Source organism: Copidosoma floridanum, unplaced genomic scaffold (genome assembly GCF_036245765.1).
Source record: "Copidosoma floridanum isolate Cflo_tuat_1 unplaced genomic scaffold, Cflo_Japanese_pri ptg000006l, whole genome shotgun sequence".
In the NCBI taxonomy this organism is placed as follows: Eukaryota; Metazoa; Arthropoda; class Insecta; order Hymenoptera; family Encyrtidae; genus Copidosoma; species Copidosoma floridanum.
This window is the reverse complement of record NW_028321883.1, coordinates 23037883-23059104: the sequence shown is the minus strand read 5'-3', so window position 1 is coordinate 23059104 and position 21222 is coordinate 23037883. Positions and strand designations below refer to the sequence as shown.

Below are 21222 nucleotides of genomic sequence, written 5' to 3'. Positions count from 1 at the left end.
TTAAAAAAATTTAAAAAAAAATGAATATTTGTACCGAGCTGCAAGGTAATCTTCATCTTTTTGCAATATTCCTAGTCAAACAAATCGTGCAAAAAAAAGGCTTTAATTCCGTTCAGTTAATTATTTGCAATGTGAAACAAAAGCTATTAAATAAATTCTAAATTATAGGTGTAGAGTATACATATGGGGAAATTAAATAAATAAATTGACAAATAAAAAAGTAAAATATTGAACTTTCTCTATCTTAAAGAGTTGCACAAGAACCATACAATGTTGTATAATATTTCCAGTACAATCTTAAACCAAGTATAGTTATACATGTGTTAGGATTCTCGAAAAAAATGAAAGATGTATTGTCGAGTCTATAATATACAACATTATTGAGCATCAGAAAATATTTTAAGAAAACAAATAAAATTTAAATTCTTTTGCGTTAATCGTATGTATTTTTACTAATTAAACTTTTGTAAAATACATTCTCTTGTATTTTAATCTATCAATAGTTGTCAATATCAAAGTGGAAAAATAAAAAATTAAAAAAAAATTTTTTTTACATCGTAATATTAAAGATTACATGACAAGCAAAAATATTTTTCGATGCTCAGTATTGTTTTAAGGTTGTTATAAAAAAAATAATAATAATAATAATAATAAAGAGAAAGAGAGGAAACTATAAATGAATCAAAGATTTATGATTCCTGCCAGAGACAAATAGATTTTTCATCGAAAAATATAAACCATACACAATGTATACATAAATATCATATATTTTATTTGTACAGATATAAAAGCCCACACCGATACATGATCTGTGTCGAACATAAGAGAACAATGTCATGAACGAACTTAGCAATCATGAAGCTTAAGTGATATGAATCACACGTGCACTCAACTTATATACTGAGAGACGTAATAAAACTTGCTCGAATCAAATGATTTTTATGAAATCAATTGATCAACCAGTGCAGCTTTCGCTCTTAAATAAAATTTAATTATTGTAATGTTGATGAATCGAAGTAAATTAAAATGGTAACATAATTTTATAAGCCCTGTGAGCAGCTTATTGGGTAACGATTATTTTTGGTGCTCTTTGTAACTATTTGTTCGTAGAAATAATATGCTTACGTGAATAAATTGTACAGGGTAGATTTTTCACGATTTCCTTGAAAATCAAAGATCCTTGAGATGCTTGCATTAATTTATGTGACCAATTAAAAAAAAAATTGGCTTTAATAGGAATTTTAACAAAAATTATATATTTGTTGTTGTTGTGAGTGGATCTTTGATTTTCTAAGACGGCACGCTGTATACGTAGTATATGTACGTAATATCTATTATTATTAAAAAAAAAAAAAAAAAAAAAAAAAAAAAAAAAAAAAAAAAAAATGGTTTTTTAAAAAAAAATCAGTCTTATTCTGTGATTTGCGACCACACCAGTCCCAAGCTCTTAAGTATATTAAAATGAGACGGAAGATGAAAACACCAGTTTGTGTCCAAGCAGACTATAATTATGACGTACTACATGTTTTCGGCCTATGCAGGGTCTCTCGTATTAATAAGATTCAATCAATCCGCAATGGCAATGTTGAACTCTATTATACTCAACAAAGCTCCAATTGTGAAACCCAATTTATACATGTATAATTGTATATTGCATCGCTGAAGCAACTTCGCATCCACTTCAGAGTTGGAAAATTGCATGTAGTGTGTATTTGACGGATGTAATTAAATTAAATTAAATATGTACTTTTGTCATCGTTGTATAAAAATTTGTCACTCATTTTAAGTACTTAAAATAATTAAATTCTTTGAGAGTTTATTTGCAGTGATGAACGAAAAAATCTTGTTCATCATCAGCCGAATGCGAGTTCCAGGCAGGTATCAAAAATTTATAAAAAGTAATTTCCAAAAGTGCAGTCACTTCAAAAACTACGTATAACGATATACTTAATACCGACAAAATTTTTTACCTTCTATTTCACTTCTATTTTATGATTGTTTGTCGCAAATTTTCGATTTGAATTGAAATTATTAAAAACTTTGAGATAATAGTTTTCACATGAATCCTATCCTTTCACTCACTCTGAATACAATCACTATGTTAGATTGGTGTATTTTTTATTATTTTGTAATATATCGTCATTTTGAAATAACATTTTTTGTCCTTAATATATTTAAGATTCGATTTTATTAAACTCATACGAATGTATTTGAGCTGTTTTTAAACTTTCATGTTTTTTACGCTATACAAATATTATAACATAAGTATACTTTTTAGTATCGAAAAAATATTAATCGGTTCATTAAAAATTCTATTTTTTATTGGGCTAACGTATATGTATGATATACTTTGAAGCTACGTATGCATTAATTTTTATACGAAAACGTTATAGAAAGTCTTTTTAAAATTGAATGTTCTTATAAGTAATACGTACACGTGATAAACTTGAGTAAGCTGATCTATTTGTAGCAAATGTGTTTTGCATGAATTTTTGCGCGACGATATAAATATGTGCAGATTGCGATAAACTTTCATTGTAACAAGTATATTTTGAACAAAGATATGAGCAAATAAAAATATTTGAAAAAAAGGTTACTGCCAAACTGGAGATGCTATTGCATTTATGTAAATTATCATTCTTATGAAATTTTTAGTTCAAAGACGAAGAAGAAGATATCATAAAAAAGTTTTAAAAAATCGATTCTTTTTGATAAATGTGCGTTTTTTATTTCTGATGAGTGTAAAACAGATGGGAAAAAATATAAAGCCCTTTGCACGTCCCACATACATTTACATTTTACTAACCTAGTCATTATGTATAGGGTGTAGCATTGAAAAAAAAAATATAACTGTCGTACCAACTTGTGTGGATTTAGCACCCCTTAAAAAAAAAAAATAGAAAAATCATTGCGATTAAATAGCACGAAATCGATGATTGATGGGATGATAATAATGACGATGGCGATGGTGATGATGAGGAAGAAACAATAATAAAGCCTATGTATTAAATGCTCGTACAATTACGATGAGCCACACATATAAAGTGTAAACGAATGAAAACGTATACAAAAATGAATGTAAAATTTGTAGATTTCTTCAAAGAAGTGTATTGTCCTTAAGCAAAAAAAGATGAAAAAGTTGGCACAATTTCATCTAAATAGAATATGTATAGAAGGATGTTACATGCAAGATGCTTTTTAAAAAAAAAGTAAATCAAATCTATTTAAATATATTTATGACAAGATTGATCATTATTTTAATACTTCGCGCGAGTCTTACAAATTTAAGTCTAACGAAACAAAATATATAAAATCTATAGTTATAATCAATCGACTCTAATGTGAAAAGTAAAAAAGAAATATATAAATTTGTCTGTAGATAGAATCTGGCTTCGCAATTCAACTATGAGGGGAAAATGTTCACTGTAATCGTAAGGTAAAAAAAAAAAAAATTATATTAGAAACACAAAAATGTGATGATATATCGTAATAAATATTGTCAAGAAATCATTGTATTTAATTATTTTTTCTGACCTTTACGACGATAAATGTATTTTTTTGTAAGTTTTTTTTATTATTAATTACTTTTTTACTAAGCTTAACAAATGGTAACAATTAGAATCTTCAAGTAAATTGCATCAAAATTAACGAAATGCATCATAACTTGAAATTTTACTCCACTATAGAAGTTTTTATTTATTTACTCTAGATTTTTCAGAGTCCTAATTTTTTTTTTTTATGCTTTATCTACTTATTGTAATTTTGTCTTAATAAAATCAGTCAACCGTCTTTGATCAAACTCTTCATTTTTATTTTACCACAAGTACATAATTTTATAATCGTGTGGGACATTTTTTTTTTCTCAAGTTTGGGAGTTGCTTAAATTCCCTTGAATAAGCTGTTTAAGATGTTCGTAACATTCTCGTAATTATATTAAAAGCATTTTAATTAAGTCAATAAGCATAGATAATTTTTTTTTTCATCAATACGTTTGATGTGTTCTCATAGAAATTTTAAAAAATAGTATTGGATTTTTTTTTACGTCTAGTGCATGATTTATCTGAAATACCGTCATTATTTTAGTTGGACAATGCAGTTAATGATTTTTGCATTGACCCATGACATGATGTTTTATACGTTATAAAAAAACATACATTTGAGACGTACTGAGTGGCTATTATAGTTTGTTATTCATGAAAGTTGTCTTTTCAATCAAATATCAGATGAGTGCTTAATAACGTCACAATGTAATTTATTGTATTCGCTTACACTTTTCATAAAAGTGCTGTGAAAAATTTTTGTTAATTACCAAACCAATTTTTATTCATCCCTTAAAAAATTACTTTTTTTCTAAATAAAATTGATATCTTTTGAAATGTCACGTAGTTATGTCATGCATGACAATAAATTGTTGTACAATAGAGCCTTCTCTCGGTACTTTAGAGTTTTGCCACCATTTATAAGGATATATAGACAAGCTGGTGGCGCTGGCAGTTATGAGTCTTCTCTCGCACTTTCCAAAATTTTTCGCTTTGTGGAACTTTGTGGCGCTAGCCGGTAGCGCTTATGGTTCCGATTTCCAATAGAAATATGCCCAACCAAAGTGAATGACTTGGACCTCTGACTTGGACTGTGTGAGAGAGTGTCAGAGCAAGGTCCGTCCCTTATTTCTTTGTACCTCAATGGTGGAACGTGTGACTGTGATCGATGTGGCTGTATTATTATAATAAATAATAATACTTATCCACCTCTAGGAGTGTTAAGATTTTATCTGTTTCGCTACATGGTGGAAGAAAAAGAATATATTATACGGTGTGTTCACGAGACAACATAAATTTGGAAAATTTCCGCGCCTTCCTAACCACGCCACGTTTTTGTCCCAATTTGAAATTATTTGATTGGCTCCTTACCTAAATGGCCGACGTTGGGAAGGTCTCGTGCGATTGGTTGACTTTTAGCAAAGTGCGCGTAAACACACCTTATTTCCACCGCTTGAGCGCACCATATGGTTTGGACAAGGAATGGACTGGACCATTCAAGTGAATTGATTGGAGCAGGATTGGAGGATTTGGAGGGAGAGGGAGAGCTGCAGTAGTAAGCAGCCCGCACGCTCCACCGCTCCACGTCCCTTCTCGGTCCCTTCCTCCTCTTCTCAACTGCCCTCAGAGTCATCTCTGCTGCCCTCCAGTGCTCCTCCAGTGAGTCTCCGCTCGTCCAGTTGGCAACTTCGCTCTGTCGCCGTAGGACTCTCTCGAGTCTCTCAGCGCAGGCGAGCAGCGTCTTTCCCGATCAAAAGGCTTTTTTCGTTCTTCATCAGAGAAAAAGCACACCGAGCCAACCATGGCCCAAATGCAGCACAGCCGCAAGCGCGTCTGCTATTACTACGACAGTGAGTACACCCGATATTTGTTTAACAATCGTGGAGGGCTATTCTCTTTTTTTTTTTTTTTTTTCTTTTTTCTTCGACAAACATTTCGTCGTGTGACAGTGGTGTCCTGGACGCTCGATGATTTTTCGCCCTCGCTCCTGGGGATCCGGTGCCTCGGTATCGCTTTTTTTGCTAGCGGTCGTTCGGCAACCATCCGCGACCAGCGTGTCCTTTGATTTTCAGAGCCGTTTCGGTGGTGCGTACGGTTTTCCCGAGCTTAAGCCGAGAGACCCTTGCGGTCGGAGCTTCGTTCGACCGTACAACTTCCCCTCCCCTTCCAACGATGCCCGTTGTGGCGGTCCATGTCACGTTTAATGGCGACCGTATAGCTCGGGCCGAGGGTCTCTCGAGTTATCTTCTGTAAAACAGTACACGCGTTGTTTGGCGGTTGTACTATGATTTTAATGGTTTTTCAGCGCGATCGTTTTGGTCATGGGAACAACGTTTTTCAGGGGTTTTCGAGGTTTACGCCTTTTTTTCGCCAGCTTTTAGATATAATTTAGATGTAAGGGATAAATCCGTAAACTTGAAATCGCGTCTGTTAAGTGATGGGCTCTTCGATTTGTTGCAGCGGGGGGGGGGGCGGGGGTAGGGTTGATGGTATTTTTACTTTTTACGATCCCGTCAATCTTGAAAGGATTGTGTTTATTTATTTCATTAATGGTTACAAAGAAATTCGGGTTTTTTTTTTTCTAGTTGTTTACATGATTTTTGTTGATAAATGGATACTTGCTTAATTAATTCCACTAACTAATTAATTTAACTAAAATCAATTCAGTTGAACTTAAAAGCCATTAGCCTTTAATTTATGAACTTGCATTTCTGTTGGTGCCTTGAGAATTATCCGAATTTTAGATTTTTTTAAAAATTAGGATTACACCAGAAATAAGAACTGAAACATTTGGTTGAGATGGTGAATTAGTTTTTTGTTCAATCTCTTTTTTTTACCCGGGTGCAAATAATTTTTAGTTAAGTATTTTACAGTTTCTTTATTGTATGATTTACATCAATTATAAAGCAAGTGTTGAAAAGATTTATTGCATTCTTTAAACACATAGCTGGTGCACTTTGAAAGACTCCATTTTGAAAAAAATGTAGTAATAAGTTTTCATAGTCTAAACAACGCCATTTATACAGTGAGTGGTAATTTTATTAAAAATTTCAGGTGATATTGGAAATTACTATTATGGGCAAGGTCATCCCATGAAACCACATCGCATAAGGATGACGCATAATTTATTGTTAAATTATGGGCTTTATCGCAAAATGGAAATTTACGTAAGTGTCATAAAAATTTTTACTTGTTAACTCCCGAATTCTTTTTTATTTCGCAATTATTCGTTATGATATAACGTCATTTGTTTTAAAAATTGCATCCCAACATTATTATTGCATTAAATATTCGTATGTTAAAAATATTGAGCACTGTTTTTCTACCTTTACAGAGACCACACAAAGCTACTGCTGATGAAATGACTAAATTCCACAGCGATGAATACATCAGGTTTTTGAGATCCATTAGGCCTGATAATATGACTGAGTACAACAAACAAATGCAAAGATGTAAAAATAATTTTGAATTATTTGTCATAAAAAACAAAACTACCAAAAAAAAAGTTGGAAGCAATGCCATAACTAAATTATTAATTCGTAGTTAACGTTGGAGAGGATTGTCCAGTCTTTGACGGGTTGTACGAGTTTTGTCAATTATCAGCTGGCGGTTCAGTAGCTGCTGCAGTAAAGCTTAACAAGCAAGCATCCGAGATTTGCATCAACTGGGGAGGTGGTCTCCATCACGCCAAAAAGAGCGAGGCTTCGGGCTTTTGCTACGTCAATGACATTGTGCTTGGCATTCTGGAGCTGCTCAAGTATCACCAGCGCGTGCTATACATCGACATCGATGTTCATCATGGTGATGGTGTTGAGGAGGCCTTCTATACCACGGATCGCGTCATGACGGTCTCTTTCCACAAGTATGGAGAATACTTTCCTGGGACTGGTGATCTCAGAGACATTGGTGCTGGAAAGGTTTGTGTTGAATTAGTTTTTCTTCAACAGCAATGAAACTATTTAAACTAATTTAGCTTCATTTGTGTTGTCTTACAACAATATGAGAATCCGTGCAAAATAATGAACTGTTTTTCCATTTCAGGGCAAATATTATGCTGTGAATATTCCCTTAAGAGACGGAATGGATGATGAAAGTTACGAGTCGATATTTGTACCAATCATATCAAAAGTAATGGAAACTTTCCAGCCATCGGCCGTTGTACTTCAATGTGGAGCAGATTCTCTTACGGGTTGGTACAATCATTAAGTTGACATATTTTTTGGAATTGCTCTTTACTTGATTAAAATTCATGAAAAATAATAATTTTTTATCTTCATCAGGAGATAGATTAGGCTGCTTCAATCTGACGGTTAGGGGTCACGGCAAGTGCGTTGAGTTCGTGAAAAAGTACAACCTGCCCTTCCTGATGGTGGGAGGAGGTGGTTACACGATCAGAAACGTCTCTAGATGCTGGACTTACGAGACTTCTGTCGCTCTTGGCACAGAAATAGCCAACGAGCTTCCTTACAACGATTACTTTGAATACTTTGGTCCAGACTTCAAATTACACATAAGCCCTTCCAATATGGCCAATCAAAATACTCCCGAGTACCTAGAGAAAATCAAGACGAGGCTGTTTGAAAACCTTAGAATGCTACCTCATGCGCCTGGTGTTCAAATGCAAACTATTCCAGAGGATGGTGTAAACATCGATGACTCAGAGGCTGAAGAGAAGGTTAATCCTGATGATAGGCTTCCTCAACGTGATGTTGACAAGAGGTTACAGCATGAAAATGAGTACAGCGATAGTGAAGATGAAGGTGAAGGCGGCAGGAGGGATAATCGTTCCTTCAAGGTAATTATTCCGTCCTGATATTCAATCTGTATTTTTTAGATTTAGTACACGTGATAATTAATAAATGTAATTATTACTCGTACAGGGATCCAGAAAACGGCCGCGATTAGAAAAAAATCAAGAAGGTGGTGAAGGAGAGCTAAAGAAAGAGGAAGAAATAAAAGCAGAAGTTAAAGGTATTATTTTCTATGCCCATTTTATGTAATGTTGAGTTGTTGAATTTTGCCTTGACGTTTGTGCTTTTTTTCAGCAGACAATGAGAAAGATGAAAAGTCAAACGCTACTAGCGAGGAAGTAAAAAAAGACGGAGCAGCAAATCCCTGATTCAGGCGTCCGGATAACTCCTTCAAGGAATGGAATGTAAAAACTATTAATTAAGTCAATTTGGACGGCCATTTTTGCATCCACGAATCAACGTCGATTGCAATAATTTTCATTTGTAGGGCATATATTTTTCTGGTTGTAGTAGAGTGTAATATTCTCCTTTTTTCTAGAAATTCTATTTTGGTTAAACTTAGATTCGTGGTACAGCATAATGGCCTTAAATTATTTTCTTATGCATTATTTCACGTATACAGTGAATGTTCTGCAAATGTTATCATACATTTTAGAAATTTGATAACTTTAAATTAGATAGTCATATTTTCGTTAATTCTGTGAGAAAGACTGTTCCATTTCAACTTCCGTTTTGTGTCATTTCACGCACTACTGGTACACGTGTGTGCAACTGGTCTGAGAGGTTGAATGTTTAGTCTTCGAATTATCCATAAAACTACTTGTTTCACGATTTCATTATGCATTGTACATTGCTAGTTTATTGTAAGCTTTAAAAACAAAACGGTAATCATTACAGTGGCCTTTTGGTTGCTCAATTTTTTTTTTATTAGCATTCACACGAACAAAACTTATTTGCTGGTATAAAAATTGAATCATCTTTTATTTCCAATAAAACGTTCCATTCAACGGTCGAATGAAAAGACTTCGTTGTCATTATGGATCCAGTTTTTGACTGAGCCCATATTTGGAGATGTGATTGGAATAATCGAAACTTATATAAGCCCAATACCGATCATGAACACAACTAGAACAATCAAATCGAGTTTTTTAAACGCATTTGTTGATGTAAAAACTAATAGCTATACAAAATGTTTGTTCAAAATTTGATACTAAAAAGTAAAAAGTAATTTTTTGCTTTTTAAATCAAAGTACAGATATATTATTAAATAAATGATGACATTGATACTCATTATTTTTTTACATCATTTTGTCCATTGTAATTTCAAGGGATGAAAAAAAGTAACCTATTAATCGTAATATAGATAAAACTCGCTTTGACGACATTCTTAGTTATTGCAAGGACTTGATTTTTTTTTGCTTCCTATTTTTGTACATATTTTCTACAATTAATGAAACTACGTGCTCGAATCGTAACGATGCGTTCGGTTCACATTATGTATAATAATTTATTTGTATTTCGAGAAAAAAATCCACTATTGCGAAGCAGACGTTCAACAACTTAAAATAATAGTAGTATGGTGGTAATAAAACGTCTGTTTAACTTGACTTGCATTAAAAAGAAAGACGATTTTTTTTTAAGTCATCGCTGTTTGTCAGCTAGTCCGATTTAGACGTGTACAAGATTTCTGTCTTGAAATCTTTTTTCAGACCGTCTGAAGTACTCGAGTAAAATTATTCGCAATTTGGAAATCAGTCGGACGGATGTGAGGAAATTATTAACAATAGTTCTAACTTCTTGTGCTACATTTATCTTATGTTACATTTATGCTAAGATTTTGCAAATAAACCATACAAATGATGTATTATAGCTTTGTAATCAATTGTGTTACTTTTTATAAGTACAAACATAAAGATCTCAATTTCTACATAATACTGTAAATGATTTTTAGTGTAAATGTAATAGACGAAAAACATGGGATGTGTATGTGTGTGCGATCGCTAAATCGGATTAGACGTATGTACATGAATCGTGACTACAAAGGTGGGATCTGGAAAAGAATTAAACTGATTTTAAAATCTAAACTTAGCATCATGTAAGTTTTTTCCTAAACATGTTGCGTCGTGTTTCTTATATTAATGTTTGTTTTTAGAGATAAGGATTGTAATATTTACGTCTAAATATTTGTAGGATATTCAAATGTTTTTAATATTTACAATAAAAAAGTGAGACAAACATACTTGTCAAAAGAACTTTTTCACAATTAATTCCTATTGTACTTGTTTTGTTTGCGCTTCCATGATTGTTCATTTTAAACAGTATTTTTAAAGTTTTAGAAATATTAATAAGGTGTCACGTAGGAAAGATATTGGTAAGGAGGTGCTTCGCGAGAATGATCAACAATTGGTTATATCAAGAGCTTTATTCGCGAATGTCCGACTGCTCGACTCCTTGACTCTCTGACTATGGTTGACTGCCCGAGTGCCGCGATTTGAGGCTCGCTGGGCCTCATATATTAGCTTGTTCCCCACCTGTCGATGCCTTCTTGATAAAGAAGCCTCGCTGTTACTAGGGAGAGTTAATTATGACATGCCTTGCATATCGTACGTCACAAAGGTAATTGTAACAAATTTGAACTAAAAAATAACGATTAACAATTGTTAATGTGAGACATACGATTCTCTGAATTCAAAGAAAATGAGTCCACAGATTTTGAGCACACATACATCACATACTTATTGAAAATCTTAACTCTGGACGAATATTTTTTCTCTCTTGTTTTAAAGAAAAACAATAATCCTTTTTTAATATTTCAAAAATCATCTGGCTGTTCTGTAAGAAAAATTTTAATTCATCCACGTATCCGATTTGATCATCTATTCAATAATTAATTTATTTTTTGTGGTACAACTCTTTTTTTACAGAACCGAAAAGCTAACTTATTAGATTCGTTCACCTTACAATCCAGGGACGGTCGGGGACAGTGTGGGCGAGTCGGAGGTCGGAGACGAAAGTGAACAAGTTCAACAAGTGCTGCTGAAAGCTGAAGTGCTCTTCTCCGATCGTCCGCGATCGTCCCTGACCGTACGCGATGCGCAGTTGTACACGTTAGGTTAGATTAATGCAAAAAGTAAACAAACTTGTTTGTATTTGCACTTCTTTATTTACAAACTATTGTTTACATACAGCATTAACCTAACCTAACTTTTTTAGCCCAACTCAACCTGAATGAGTAAAACATCTGTTTTTTTGTGACGCGACTTCAGTCAGCGCCTCAGCGGTTCACACGTTTTTTTTATATATAAGTATCTAATCTCAAAATATTTTTGTGTCTTCAAAAGTGTAATTATTATATCTTATCACCTAGTCGTCAAGTTGTTGGCCAACCCGCCACAGTGACAAGCATAAATTATGATAATGCAATACCGAGTAGATTAAGTGTTTTTGTGTGTTTAAACCTTTAAGTACCAAATATAAAGTTTCGGTTGAAATAAAGAAAGTGACATCGCCATGAATTACGACTGCATGTTAGAAAAAAGCAGATAAATGTAAGCGCATGGAACAGCAGTGGTCATAATATATTGAGGATGTGATTGATTTAACAACTACTTTTCTTTGTGTGTCAAGGTATGCAGTCTTGCATTTTTTGGTGTTTCATTAATGAAACGTAGTTTCTAATTATCACGATCATACATTTATTTAATTTGACCGGCAACAATTATATTCTTATAGACCATAACTTGCTTTCAGGGTGCAATGTAAAGGGCAGATGACCTATAGGATCGTCACTTCGAGGTTTTAGTTTGCATTTTATTTCGATTCAACCCTTCGAGGCTGTGATATTAAGATGATCTCGCACATAACGACTCTTGCCAACGGCATCATTGGCGTCAGTGTTCTGGCAATGCCATTTTGCTTCAAGCAATGCGGCATTGTTCTTGCAACACTGGTACTGCTACTCAGCAGTGCTCTATCCAGACTGGCTTGTCACTTTCTCATCAAGTCAGCGGTCATGTGTCGCCGAAGGAACTTTGAGTTCTTGGCCTTCCATGCTTTTGGCCCCATGGGCAAGTTTTTCGTTGAGCTGTGCATCATAGGATTCTTACTGGGAACTTGCATTGCCTACTTTGTTGTTGTTGGCGATTTGGGACCACAGATCATTGGAGAGTTCATAGACAAGGAGCCCAAAGACATAAGAAGTGGCCTTCTCATTACCACTGCTGTTTTTATTGTTTTACCTTTGGGTTTGTTGAGAAATGTTAGCAGCCTTGCAAGCGTCAGTACTGCATCCATAGCTTTTTATATTTGTCTAGTTTTAAAGGTAAGAAAGCTTGTGAAAAAACACAATGGATACTCATATAGCAATGATTTTAATAATATACTTTTAACAGGTAATAGGTGATTCCACTCACAGTATTTTTTCCGCCGATTGTTTTGACAAAATATATTTTTGGAGACCAGCAGGTATGCTCCAGTGTTTGCCAATTTTTGCCCTGGCCCTGTTCTGCCAGACTCAGTTGTTTGAAATTTATGAGACTCTACCCAATGCCACCTTGGAAAAAATGAACCAAGTTGTGCGAGGAGCCTTAAATGTGTGCACAGTTGTTTATATATCTGTTGGATTGTTTGGTTACATTGGTTTTTGTTCTGAACCGTTTTCAGGTAATTGTATTTAATATTGTACCGTGTAATCTTTAATTTGTCAATAAAGGTATGGTATTAATGAAATCTAAAAATTGCAGGTAATATTCTGATGAGCTTTGAACCAAGCGTGACCTCTGAAGTTATCAAAATAGGCTTTGTACTTTCAGTGGCATTTAGTTTTCCACTAGTCATTTTTCCCTGTCGAGCCAGTTTAAATTCTTTACTTTTCAGACGAGTAAGTACTCATAAATTTTAATCTTTGGTGATAAAGTGCCAGCACTACTTTAAATTTAAAAATTTACACTGTAGGGCTACACACACTTGGAAACGTCAACTAGTTACATATCAGAAACAAAATTTCGATGTCTCACTACTTTTATAGTGATAATATCGATGGTTGTCGGTATACTGATTCCTAGCATTGAATTTGTACTTGGTATAGTTGGATCAACTATTGGTGTTTTGATATGTCTGATATTTCCTGGTATGTTTTTCATATCCATCAGTACTAAAAATACTAATGAGAGGTTACTTGCTCAGGTAAAAGTTTTTAAAATATATACGTCATGGAAATAGTTGCGTAACTAACATCCTGATTACTCGTAGCTTCTTGTAATTATTGGTCTGTGGATTATGATTCTTGGCACTTATGCTAATCTATATGCAATGGAACAATCGTCGAATTCGCAAGTTGAAACGGTAACTCCAAAACTTCCTGTTCAAGTGATCAATGGTGTATCTAAAACGTTCATAGAAAACGAAGTGCTTATGGAGCAAAATCAGTTGAAACAGCCTGATAATCTACTAAATGCAAAAGGTACCAGTGTACATTAGGATATGCTATTTGTGGGAAAAATTCATAATCTTCTTTTTACAGATAATGTCGATAAACCTCAAGCTAGAGTTCCTGAGAAACCTCCTGATGAAGAAAACATTAGACGGGAACCTCCTGTACCCGTTGAGCAATTACCTGTAAAACCACAAGATAAAGTACCAGTTGTTGAATCAATAGTAACAATCAGTCCAAAAGTGCAAGAAATAATTAACAAGATTAGTATTGATGATCAGTTAGTTGATGAAGCCAAAAAAGCATTTGATTCGTTGAAAAAAGTCAAACCTAAAAAAAAGGGAGCTTCTAAAATAGAAGAAAATCCAGTGCCTGATAAACTTATGAACGAGCCTCCTAAAGGTGAAGAGAACCAAGTACCTGTCGAAAAAAGTAAAAATGCTGTTAGAGTCGATGCGTTCCAAAAAAACGATATAGCTGTAGACGCTATCAAAAAAGAAGAATCTGAGCTTGCTGCCGACAAAGACATTCTGAACGTTGATCCTATGCAGAGGCGTGAACAGCTCGATAAAACCTTGGTCAAACATATCAAGGAACAGAAAAAAATGATGCAGGAACAAAAGGAGTTGTTGAAAGATATCGAGAGAAACGAGAAAAAGTTGGAACAGGAAATCGGTGGCGAAAAGTTAAAGGACCTTGAACAAAAAACCCTGCTAGTTGATAACCCTTCAGTGGGTGAAGAGAAGAAACCAGGTAACGAAGCGAAAAAAGAATATCATGATGTTGCCAATAAGAAAGTTAGAAAAAAAGCATCAGTTGAAATGATCGGCTTGAAAAAGAATTTGTCACGACTGATTACAGAAAAGAATGGATCACACGTAAATGTAAAGAAACCACTAGATAATGAAAGTATTGATAAGGACGTACATATAGTTGATAATGAAATGAAAAAAGTAGATGATTCAGAAAAAGTAAAACTAATCTCACTGGACTCCAAGTTAAAACCAGACTCGGCTGTAAAAAAATCTGGTGATCACATTATTAAAGCTTTAAATAATCAATCGAATAAAATTTCCAGAGAATTTGAAGCTGCAGAAATATCCAACAGTCATCAAAATAATAACGTTGACTCACCAGGTCTAATGCCTAGTGTGAAAAACAATGATAGTTACGTTCCGTTGGTTCTAAAATTAAATTCACAAAATAAAGATACTCTGAATTCAGATAATTTAAAGAATAACCACAGTAATTTTGCTCGGAAAAACACGTTGGATGAGCACGAAAGAGAAAAAAGAGAAATTGAAGAGAAAGAAAATAGTAATGAACTTAAAACTGCTATCAATCAAACAATCATCAAAGGGAATAAGAATGTTTCAGTTGTGCAAGATACAGTTATAGATAACAAGAAAGAAAGTTGTGAAAAAGAAGAAAAACAAAATCTTCAAAGTGTGAATCAGGAAGAACAAGTGACTCTTAAATTGATAAATAATGGTAGTTCCATAGACCTGATTAAAACTAGTAGTTATTTGTCTGGACAGGAAGCTATAAAAACTGTTTCAATTGATTCAGAATTAAAATCAGGTGACAGTTTGATAAAAGTAAAATCAAGAGATTTGAAATCCATAAATTATGACAATGTTGATAAAACGTAGTTATTGAGTCTGATGCCCCTGTAAAAAACCGATCTATTTTTCAGTTTGAGCATTTAGATTTTTTAAACAATAAAAGTATTTCATGTACAATTTATTTTTTTAATTATTTCAATATAAGAAAAATAATGTACATAGGAACCGTTGCTATCAAAATATACATTGATTTCTTTAAAAAAATTTTGAAACTCAAAGGACCAATAATTACAAGAATTATTACTATTTTGTCATAGTATCCTTATGGTACTAAAGATTAATAGCTTAATAAGTATTTTTGTAAAGTTATAAAATGAAACTTTTGTACAAATTATGATAAATGTATGAGCTAACATGTTCGTACATGTAGATTTGCGATTAAAATATATTTTTCTGTTACAAATTAACTTCAATGTTATGCAGAGTCTTCATCTCTCTACATTATGAATATAAAAGTAATTTATCATATTTATGCAAAATATCTGTAAAATATTGTGTTTATAAATATTTTTACAATGAAAAAACAATCTTATTAATTACACCTCATACGCTTACGAGTAAAAATGATGAAATTTTTTTTTTCTTTTTAACACAGTCATTATCTCTATGAATTTTTTTTTTTTTTTTAATTATTCTACCCTAATGTTACATAAAATTTCAATGTAAAAGAAATTAGATAAAAATAAAATAAATTAGTCGTTGTTGAAATGATTAAATCAATTTATTGCGAAAAATTTTATATTTCTTAAATAATAATCAGATACACGCGAATATAGTATTTATATATCTATGTTTATAAAATATATAGTAGTAAGATCTATCATCAAAACTAAGCATGATTGAAATAATTACTGAACAATAATAATAATAAGAGTTGCCTATATACATATTTTTTTCTTGGATTTATATTTGCTTTCAATCAATTGATATTCCTAACAATGTTCGCTGAAAAGAGAAATTATGCAATAACAATTACCATTACAACAGTGTACGGGTTTCACCCAAAAGGATTCAAGAAATCAAGCCTTGCGTATTATGCCGAAAATATAGCTTTACATAAAAATAATTTTTGGAATGATTGATTATAAAAACTTTTTTTAAAATGATGTACATCAGTGACTATTGTGCAATTATCAACAAACAGTTTATTGCATCACATATAGTTATTTAAAACATTACTTTGGATCGGCACGTGTGACATTCTTACATTCAAATAGTTTTAACACGTAGCATCATTAAGAGGAAATGTTATCAAAACAAAGTTTTTTAAAAAATACTCGGAAATTTATAATGAAACAAATATACTTTCATTAGTTGAATGTTTCAAGTTCAATTCATTTTCAAGATTTCTTAATAAATGGTTTTTCGGAACAATTAAAAGTAACGATTCATAGAAGCTTTGACTCCTGATAATTTGATTAAAAACGGTAAAAACTAAAACTATTTGATAATATTTACCGGAATTCCTTGTATCACTTTTATTGTAAGCAATATACAATTAACGTATCGTACAAAAAAACATCGGTCAGTCCTCATTAATGTTACTGCTTTAGCTTAAAACATACTGCCTTTAAACACACTTATTATCACGATCATAAACAAGCGGCACTTGCAAGGTTATTAGATTAACATTTCCGATTCTCGTTTTGCTCCATGGCATACGCTTTTCATGCGTGTTCCACCTACGATTAGAGTAATCACGATTAATTTCTTGTTAAAATTTACCGACATGTTTCAAAGTCTCTGCAAAGTTTGCTTGTTCTAAGAACTCTGCCAAAAAATGGTTCCAATCAGAATGGTCAAAATAGTAACACCAATAACTATCAGCACACACTTTTTCTTTCGTATTTGATTTTTGTAAGTTGATGCCTGTCTGAGTTGAGTTGTGCCCTCATTTACAAATACTTCGGTTCTTTCAATAGATGTTTCGATTGAATCTATAACTTCACCTTGCTCGTGCACAAGAGCACCTAATTCCTTAAATATCTGATTGACATCGCTTATATCGCTCTGAAAATAGATAAATGCAAAAATTAAAAGCTGTTGAACATTAAGAACTGGTTAAAAGCTACATGCTGTGACTCTTACTTCAAGTTGACGAATGTTGGCTTCCTGTTCTTCAAGCATTCTCAAATTCTGTTCTTCTTGTTGCTGGTGTTGAAGCTGCTGAACTTGGCTTCTGTTATCTTGCAGCTCGATCAATACATCTTGCGTTTTTTCGGCGAAAGGTCCCACGCTAGCCTTAGTTTTTTTGATAATGTCTTTTTCCTTATCAGCCGCTAACCTTTGCACAGTCTATATGAAAAAAAAAAACACAAATTAAGCATCGTTTTAATCGGTGTACAGAATTGAGTTAACTAAAATACAGTACCTGGAAATTATTAAGAGCAGCCATGAATTCATCATGAAGTCTTTCTTTTTGCATTTTATGCTGTCGTTGCTCCCCTGGACTACCAGACCCAGAATTATTGGCCAGAACATTTAGCTCTTTGAGATGTCCACTTGTGTCTTTAGCAAGCTGCTGTGTATAGTGTTGAATTTGATGTCTGAAAGAATGCAGATACATGACAAAAAGCACAAAAAAATGTAGAAAAGACGTACACCTTACAATAATTATGAATGTAAACTTAGAATTTTGTTAAATACTATCATTAAAGTCTGGTTTTGCAATTTTTTAAAACAGAAACTGACGGAATCCAAGTGATATTTTTGTAACTGTAGTTAACATAAATGAATAACATGCAAGTTTTGGAGTGGACAATTAAAAAAACTGTATATATAAACTTACAATTGATGTCGCAATTCTTGTGAATCTGTTGAGCTTCCAATCTGGTTGACCATCTTTTGCATGGATGATACTACAAGAAGGATAATAGCTTAATATCAGGCTTTTTGTCTGAAGTAATAAACATTGTCTTGAGCCAAAATAACGTACCATTTTGGGATATCTTTAATATCGATGTGCCAATAGTTTGAGCAAGCCTGCTGAAGTCTTGTTCTCTGGTGGGACCACCATTGTGGTACGAGGAGAAGCCAGTATCCATTTCGAAATTCGTCTTGAATCCTTTACTTTAAACTTTTGTTCACGTAAAAACAAGCTTAACAAAGCAATGATCCCTGCAGCTGGATTCTGCTGAAGTGAATGCTAACAAGATTGCCAACACAATTGTCAATGGTGATCGTAAAGTACAATAAAATAGAGGTGGCTTTTTTTATCTCTGAGTGAGTCAGTAGCACAGAGATGATGGAGAGGAGAGCTTAGGTGTGTATCCGTACATATATAGGTATATAATTATTCAACTGACAGCGCACGATGTCTAATGTAGTAGGTATGGGTACAATATTACGTATATACACAAAGTACACCAAACAATTATCTCTGTCTCCTGCCAACCTTTCGTGTGAAAATGAGAATGTGCATCACATTAATTTAATTATATACCTGTACATGAAGCACTAAAACATCAATTTATTATACTTGTAACTTTGCTATACACCCACAGACTCATGCCACAAACTCCTTTTGCATAAAAAAAGAAAACGCTGAAAATTTGGCCTTTGGAAAATACCAAGTCTTCAATGAGAGATGATATACTTATGATGTCTTACAGAAGAAAAAAAATATCGTGTACCCAGATAGATAAGGTATTAGATTATTTTTCTTACACGATTTACATAAGTAAACATAGTGAGGTAATTATTGTTATCAAGTATGCAAGGCCTTTCATATACACGCACTTACTTCATGTATTCGAGCAGTACATACAGTTAACAGTAAAGTTGGTCAGATTTTTTTAGCTATAATCATACAATGTTGTCTGCAGACATGACGTTGCCGTTGTGTTGTTGTTCCCTATTTATTTGACATGCATTGCGTGATTAAATAAGAATTTTTTTTCAAATCGTTCAATGCTTACTCGACACTCTCTGACGAATGTTACTTCTCAACATGACGGAACACTTCTAAATATATATACTTAAAAAATTATTGTTTGTAAATAAATGTATTGAATATAATATCTCCGAGCGAGTTGTAATTTGTAGTACTTAATTTAATACAAAAGATAACTCATACTAACGACTACTAAGTATAACTCTACATATTAATAATAATAGTGATATTTTTGTTTAAGGAATAATGTATTATGTAAGTAAGATAGGTATACGTGACGTTATGTGTAGTAATTATAGTAATTACTACTAAGTAGTGCCATTGTGCCATATGGTCGATTTAATTAAACCATGCAAGTTGAATATCTTTACTTTTAGAAGTCAATTTTCAAGTAAAAGACAAATGGTAAACTTGCCGCAAATAGCACAAAAATTGTCAACATTTTATTGTCTATTTATTAGATTAGTTGCGGCTGGTTTATAATCAATTACATGGCTCTACTGTGAGTAGTAAATAGTTGTTTGGATCAGCGCCATCTAGCGTTGCGGATTTCTGAACTAAAAAGTGGCCCTAAAATTCTGAAGCAGAGCATAAGGGCTTAGAGCCATTTAGCCTATTATAAACCAGCCGCAACTCATGATGAAGCTATAAAATGAAAAAATAACGATACATGTGTTTTTGGCGGCAAGTTAACAACCTATCTTATGCTCAAAAATTTATCTTCTAAAGTATTAATACATAAGAGGTCAATTTTTTGATAGAAAATAGATTGTTAACTTGCCGCCAAAAACACATGTATCGTTATTTTTTTAGTTTATATCTCTACGATTAAATGCGGCTGGTTTATAATTGATTAAATGGCTCTAGGCTCTAATGCTCTGTTTCAGAATTCCAGAGGCCTTTTTTGGCGAAAAAGTAAAAACCGCTAGATGGCGCTGATCCAAATAATTGTTACTTTAAGTAGTAACTACTTAAAGTGAGTAGAGCCATTTTGTCATCTATAAACCAGCCGCAACTAATGTTTTCAATGTAAAATAAAAAAGTTTACGTTTTTTGTGCTGTTTGCGGCAAGTTTAAAATTTAACTTCTACCCGAAAATTGACCTACATATTTATTCTTTTGGAGGTAGATTTTCAGGTAAAAGTTAAATTTTAAACTTGCCGCAAATAGCCCAAAAAACGTAAACTTTTTTATTTTACGTTGAAAACATTAGTTGCGGCTGGTTTATAGATGACAAAATGGCTCTACTCACTTTAAGTAGTTACTACTTAAAGTAATAATTATTTGGATCAGCGCCATCTAGCGGTTTTTACTTTTTCGCCAAAAAAGGCCTCTGGAATTCTGAAACAGAGCATTAGAGCCTAGAGCCATTTAATCAATTATAAACCAGCCGCATTTAATTGTAGAGATATAAACTAAAAAAATAACGATACATGTATTTTTGGCGGCAAGTTAACAATCTATCTTATGCTCAAAAATTTATCTTCTAAAGTATTAATACATAGGAGGTCAATTTTTTGATAGAAAATAGATTGTTAACTTGCCGCCAAAAATACATGTATCGTTATTTTTTTAGTTTATATCTCTACAATTAAATGCGGCTGGTTTATAATTGATTAAATGGCTCTAGGCTCTAATGCTCTGTTTCAGAATTCCAGAGGCCTTTTTTGGCGAAAAAGTAAAAACCGCTAGATGGCGCTGATCCAAATAATTATTACTTTAAGTAGTAACTACTTAAAGTGAGTAGAGCCATTTTGTCATCTATAAACCAGCCGCAACTAATGTTTTCAACGTAAAATAAAAAAGTTTACGTTTTTTGGGCTATTTGCGGCAAGTTTAAAATTTAACTTTTACCTGAAAATCTACCTCCAAAAGAATAAATATGTAGGTCAATTTTCGGGTAGAAGTTAAATTTTAAACTTGCCGCAAACAGCACAAAAAACGTAAACTTTTTTATTTTACATTGAAAACATTAGTTGCGGCT

General features: G+C 33.0%; 3 protein-coding genes across 4 annotated transcripts; 2 read left to right on the top strand and 1 right to left on the bottom strand.

The window, feature by feature from the left end:
* Window positions 1-5107: 5107 nt before the first annotated feature.
* On the top strand, window positions 5108-9126 carry HDAC1 (histone deacetylase 1). 2 transcript variants are annotated; one of them, XM_023389718.2, is made up of 8 exons: window positions 5108-5389; window positions 6594-6706; window positions 6874-6991; window positions 7083-7456; window positions 7581-7728; window positions 7820-8334; window positions 8420-8510; window positions 8588-9126. In XM_023389718.2, exons 1-8 carry the CDS (start codon window positions 5341-5343, stop codon window positions 8656-8658), a joined length of 1479 nt encoding a protein of 492 aa, XP_023245486.2. In that variant the 5' UTR covers window positions 5108-5340; the 3' UTR covers window positions 8659-9126. The 2 variants fall into 2 exon arrangements, with proteins under 2 accessions (XP_023245486.2, XP_014205674.2); XM_014350188.2 differs by having other exon boundaries at window positions 5110-5389; window positions 8585-9126.
* A 2410-nt stretch (window positions 9127-11536) lies between these two features.
* LOC106637428 (uncharacterized) lies at window positions 11537-15512 on the top strand. Its single transcript, XM_014350206.2, has 7 exons — window positions 11537-11917; window positions 12041-12611; window positions 12682-12952; window positions 13033-13169; window positions 13244-13474; window positions 13541-13751; window positions 13812-15512. The coding sequence occupies exons 2-7, from the start codon at window positions 12138-12140 to the stop codon at window positions 15371-15373; spliced, it is 2886 nt and encodes a 961-aa protein (XP_014205692.2). The 5' UTR covers window positions 11537-11917; window positions 12041-12137; the 3' UTR covers window positions 15374-15512.
* Window positions 15513-16117: 605 nt separating this feature from the next.
* Window positions 16118-19545, bottom strand: Syx7 (syntaxin 7). Its single transcript, XM_014350205.2, has 5 exons — window positions 18282-19545; window positions 18135-18204; window positions 17718-17892; window positions 17435-17641; window positions 16118-17356 (listed from the first exon to the last, which is right to left on the bottom strand). Exons 1-5 carry the CDS (start codon window positions 18388-18390, stop codon window positions 17108-17110), a joined length of 810 nt encoding a protein of 269 aa, XP_014205691.1. The 5' UTR covers window positions 18391-19545; the 3' UTR covers window positions 16118-17107.
* Window positions 19546-21222: the final 1677 nt, after the last annotated feature.

Coding starts and splice junctions, on each gene's coding strand:
- HDAC1 (XM_014350188.2), top strand. CDS start 5,341: ATGGCCCAAATGCAGCACAGCCGCAAGCGCGTCTGCTATTACTACGAC. Junction 6,992..7,082: donor CAACAAACAAATGCAAAGAT/GTAAAAATAATT, acceptor ATTAATTCGTAG/TTAACGTTGGAGAGGATTGT. Junction 7,457..7,580: donor GAGACATTGGTGCTGGAAAG/GTTTGTGTTGAA, acceptor TTTCCATTTCAG/GGCAAATATTATGCTGTGAA.
- LOC106637428 (XM_014350206.2), top strand. CDS start 12,138: ATGATCTCGCACATAACGACTCTTGCCAACGGCATCATTGGCGTCAGT. Junction 12,953..13,032: donor TTGTTCTGAACCGTTTTCAG/GTAATTGTATTT, acceptor TAAAAATTGCAG/GTAATATTCTGATGAGCTTT. Junction 13,170..13,243: donor ATTCTTTACTTTTCAGACGA/GTAAGTACTCAT, acceptor TTTACACTGTAG/GGCTACACACACTTGGAAAC.
- Syx7 (XM_014350205.2), bottom strand. CDS start 18,390: ATGGATACTGGCTTCTCCTCGTACCACAATGGTGGTCCCACCAGAGAA. Junction 17,893..18,134: donor CAAGAATTGCGACATCAATT/GTAAGTTTATAT, acceptor GCATTCTTTCAG/ACATCAAATTCAACACTATA. Junction 17,357..17,434: donor CCAACATTCGTCAACTTGAA/GTAAGAGTCACA, acceptor ATCTATTTTCAG/AGCGATATAAGCGATGTCAA.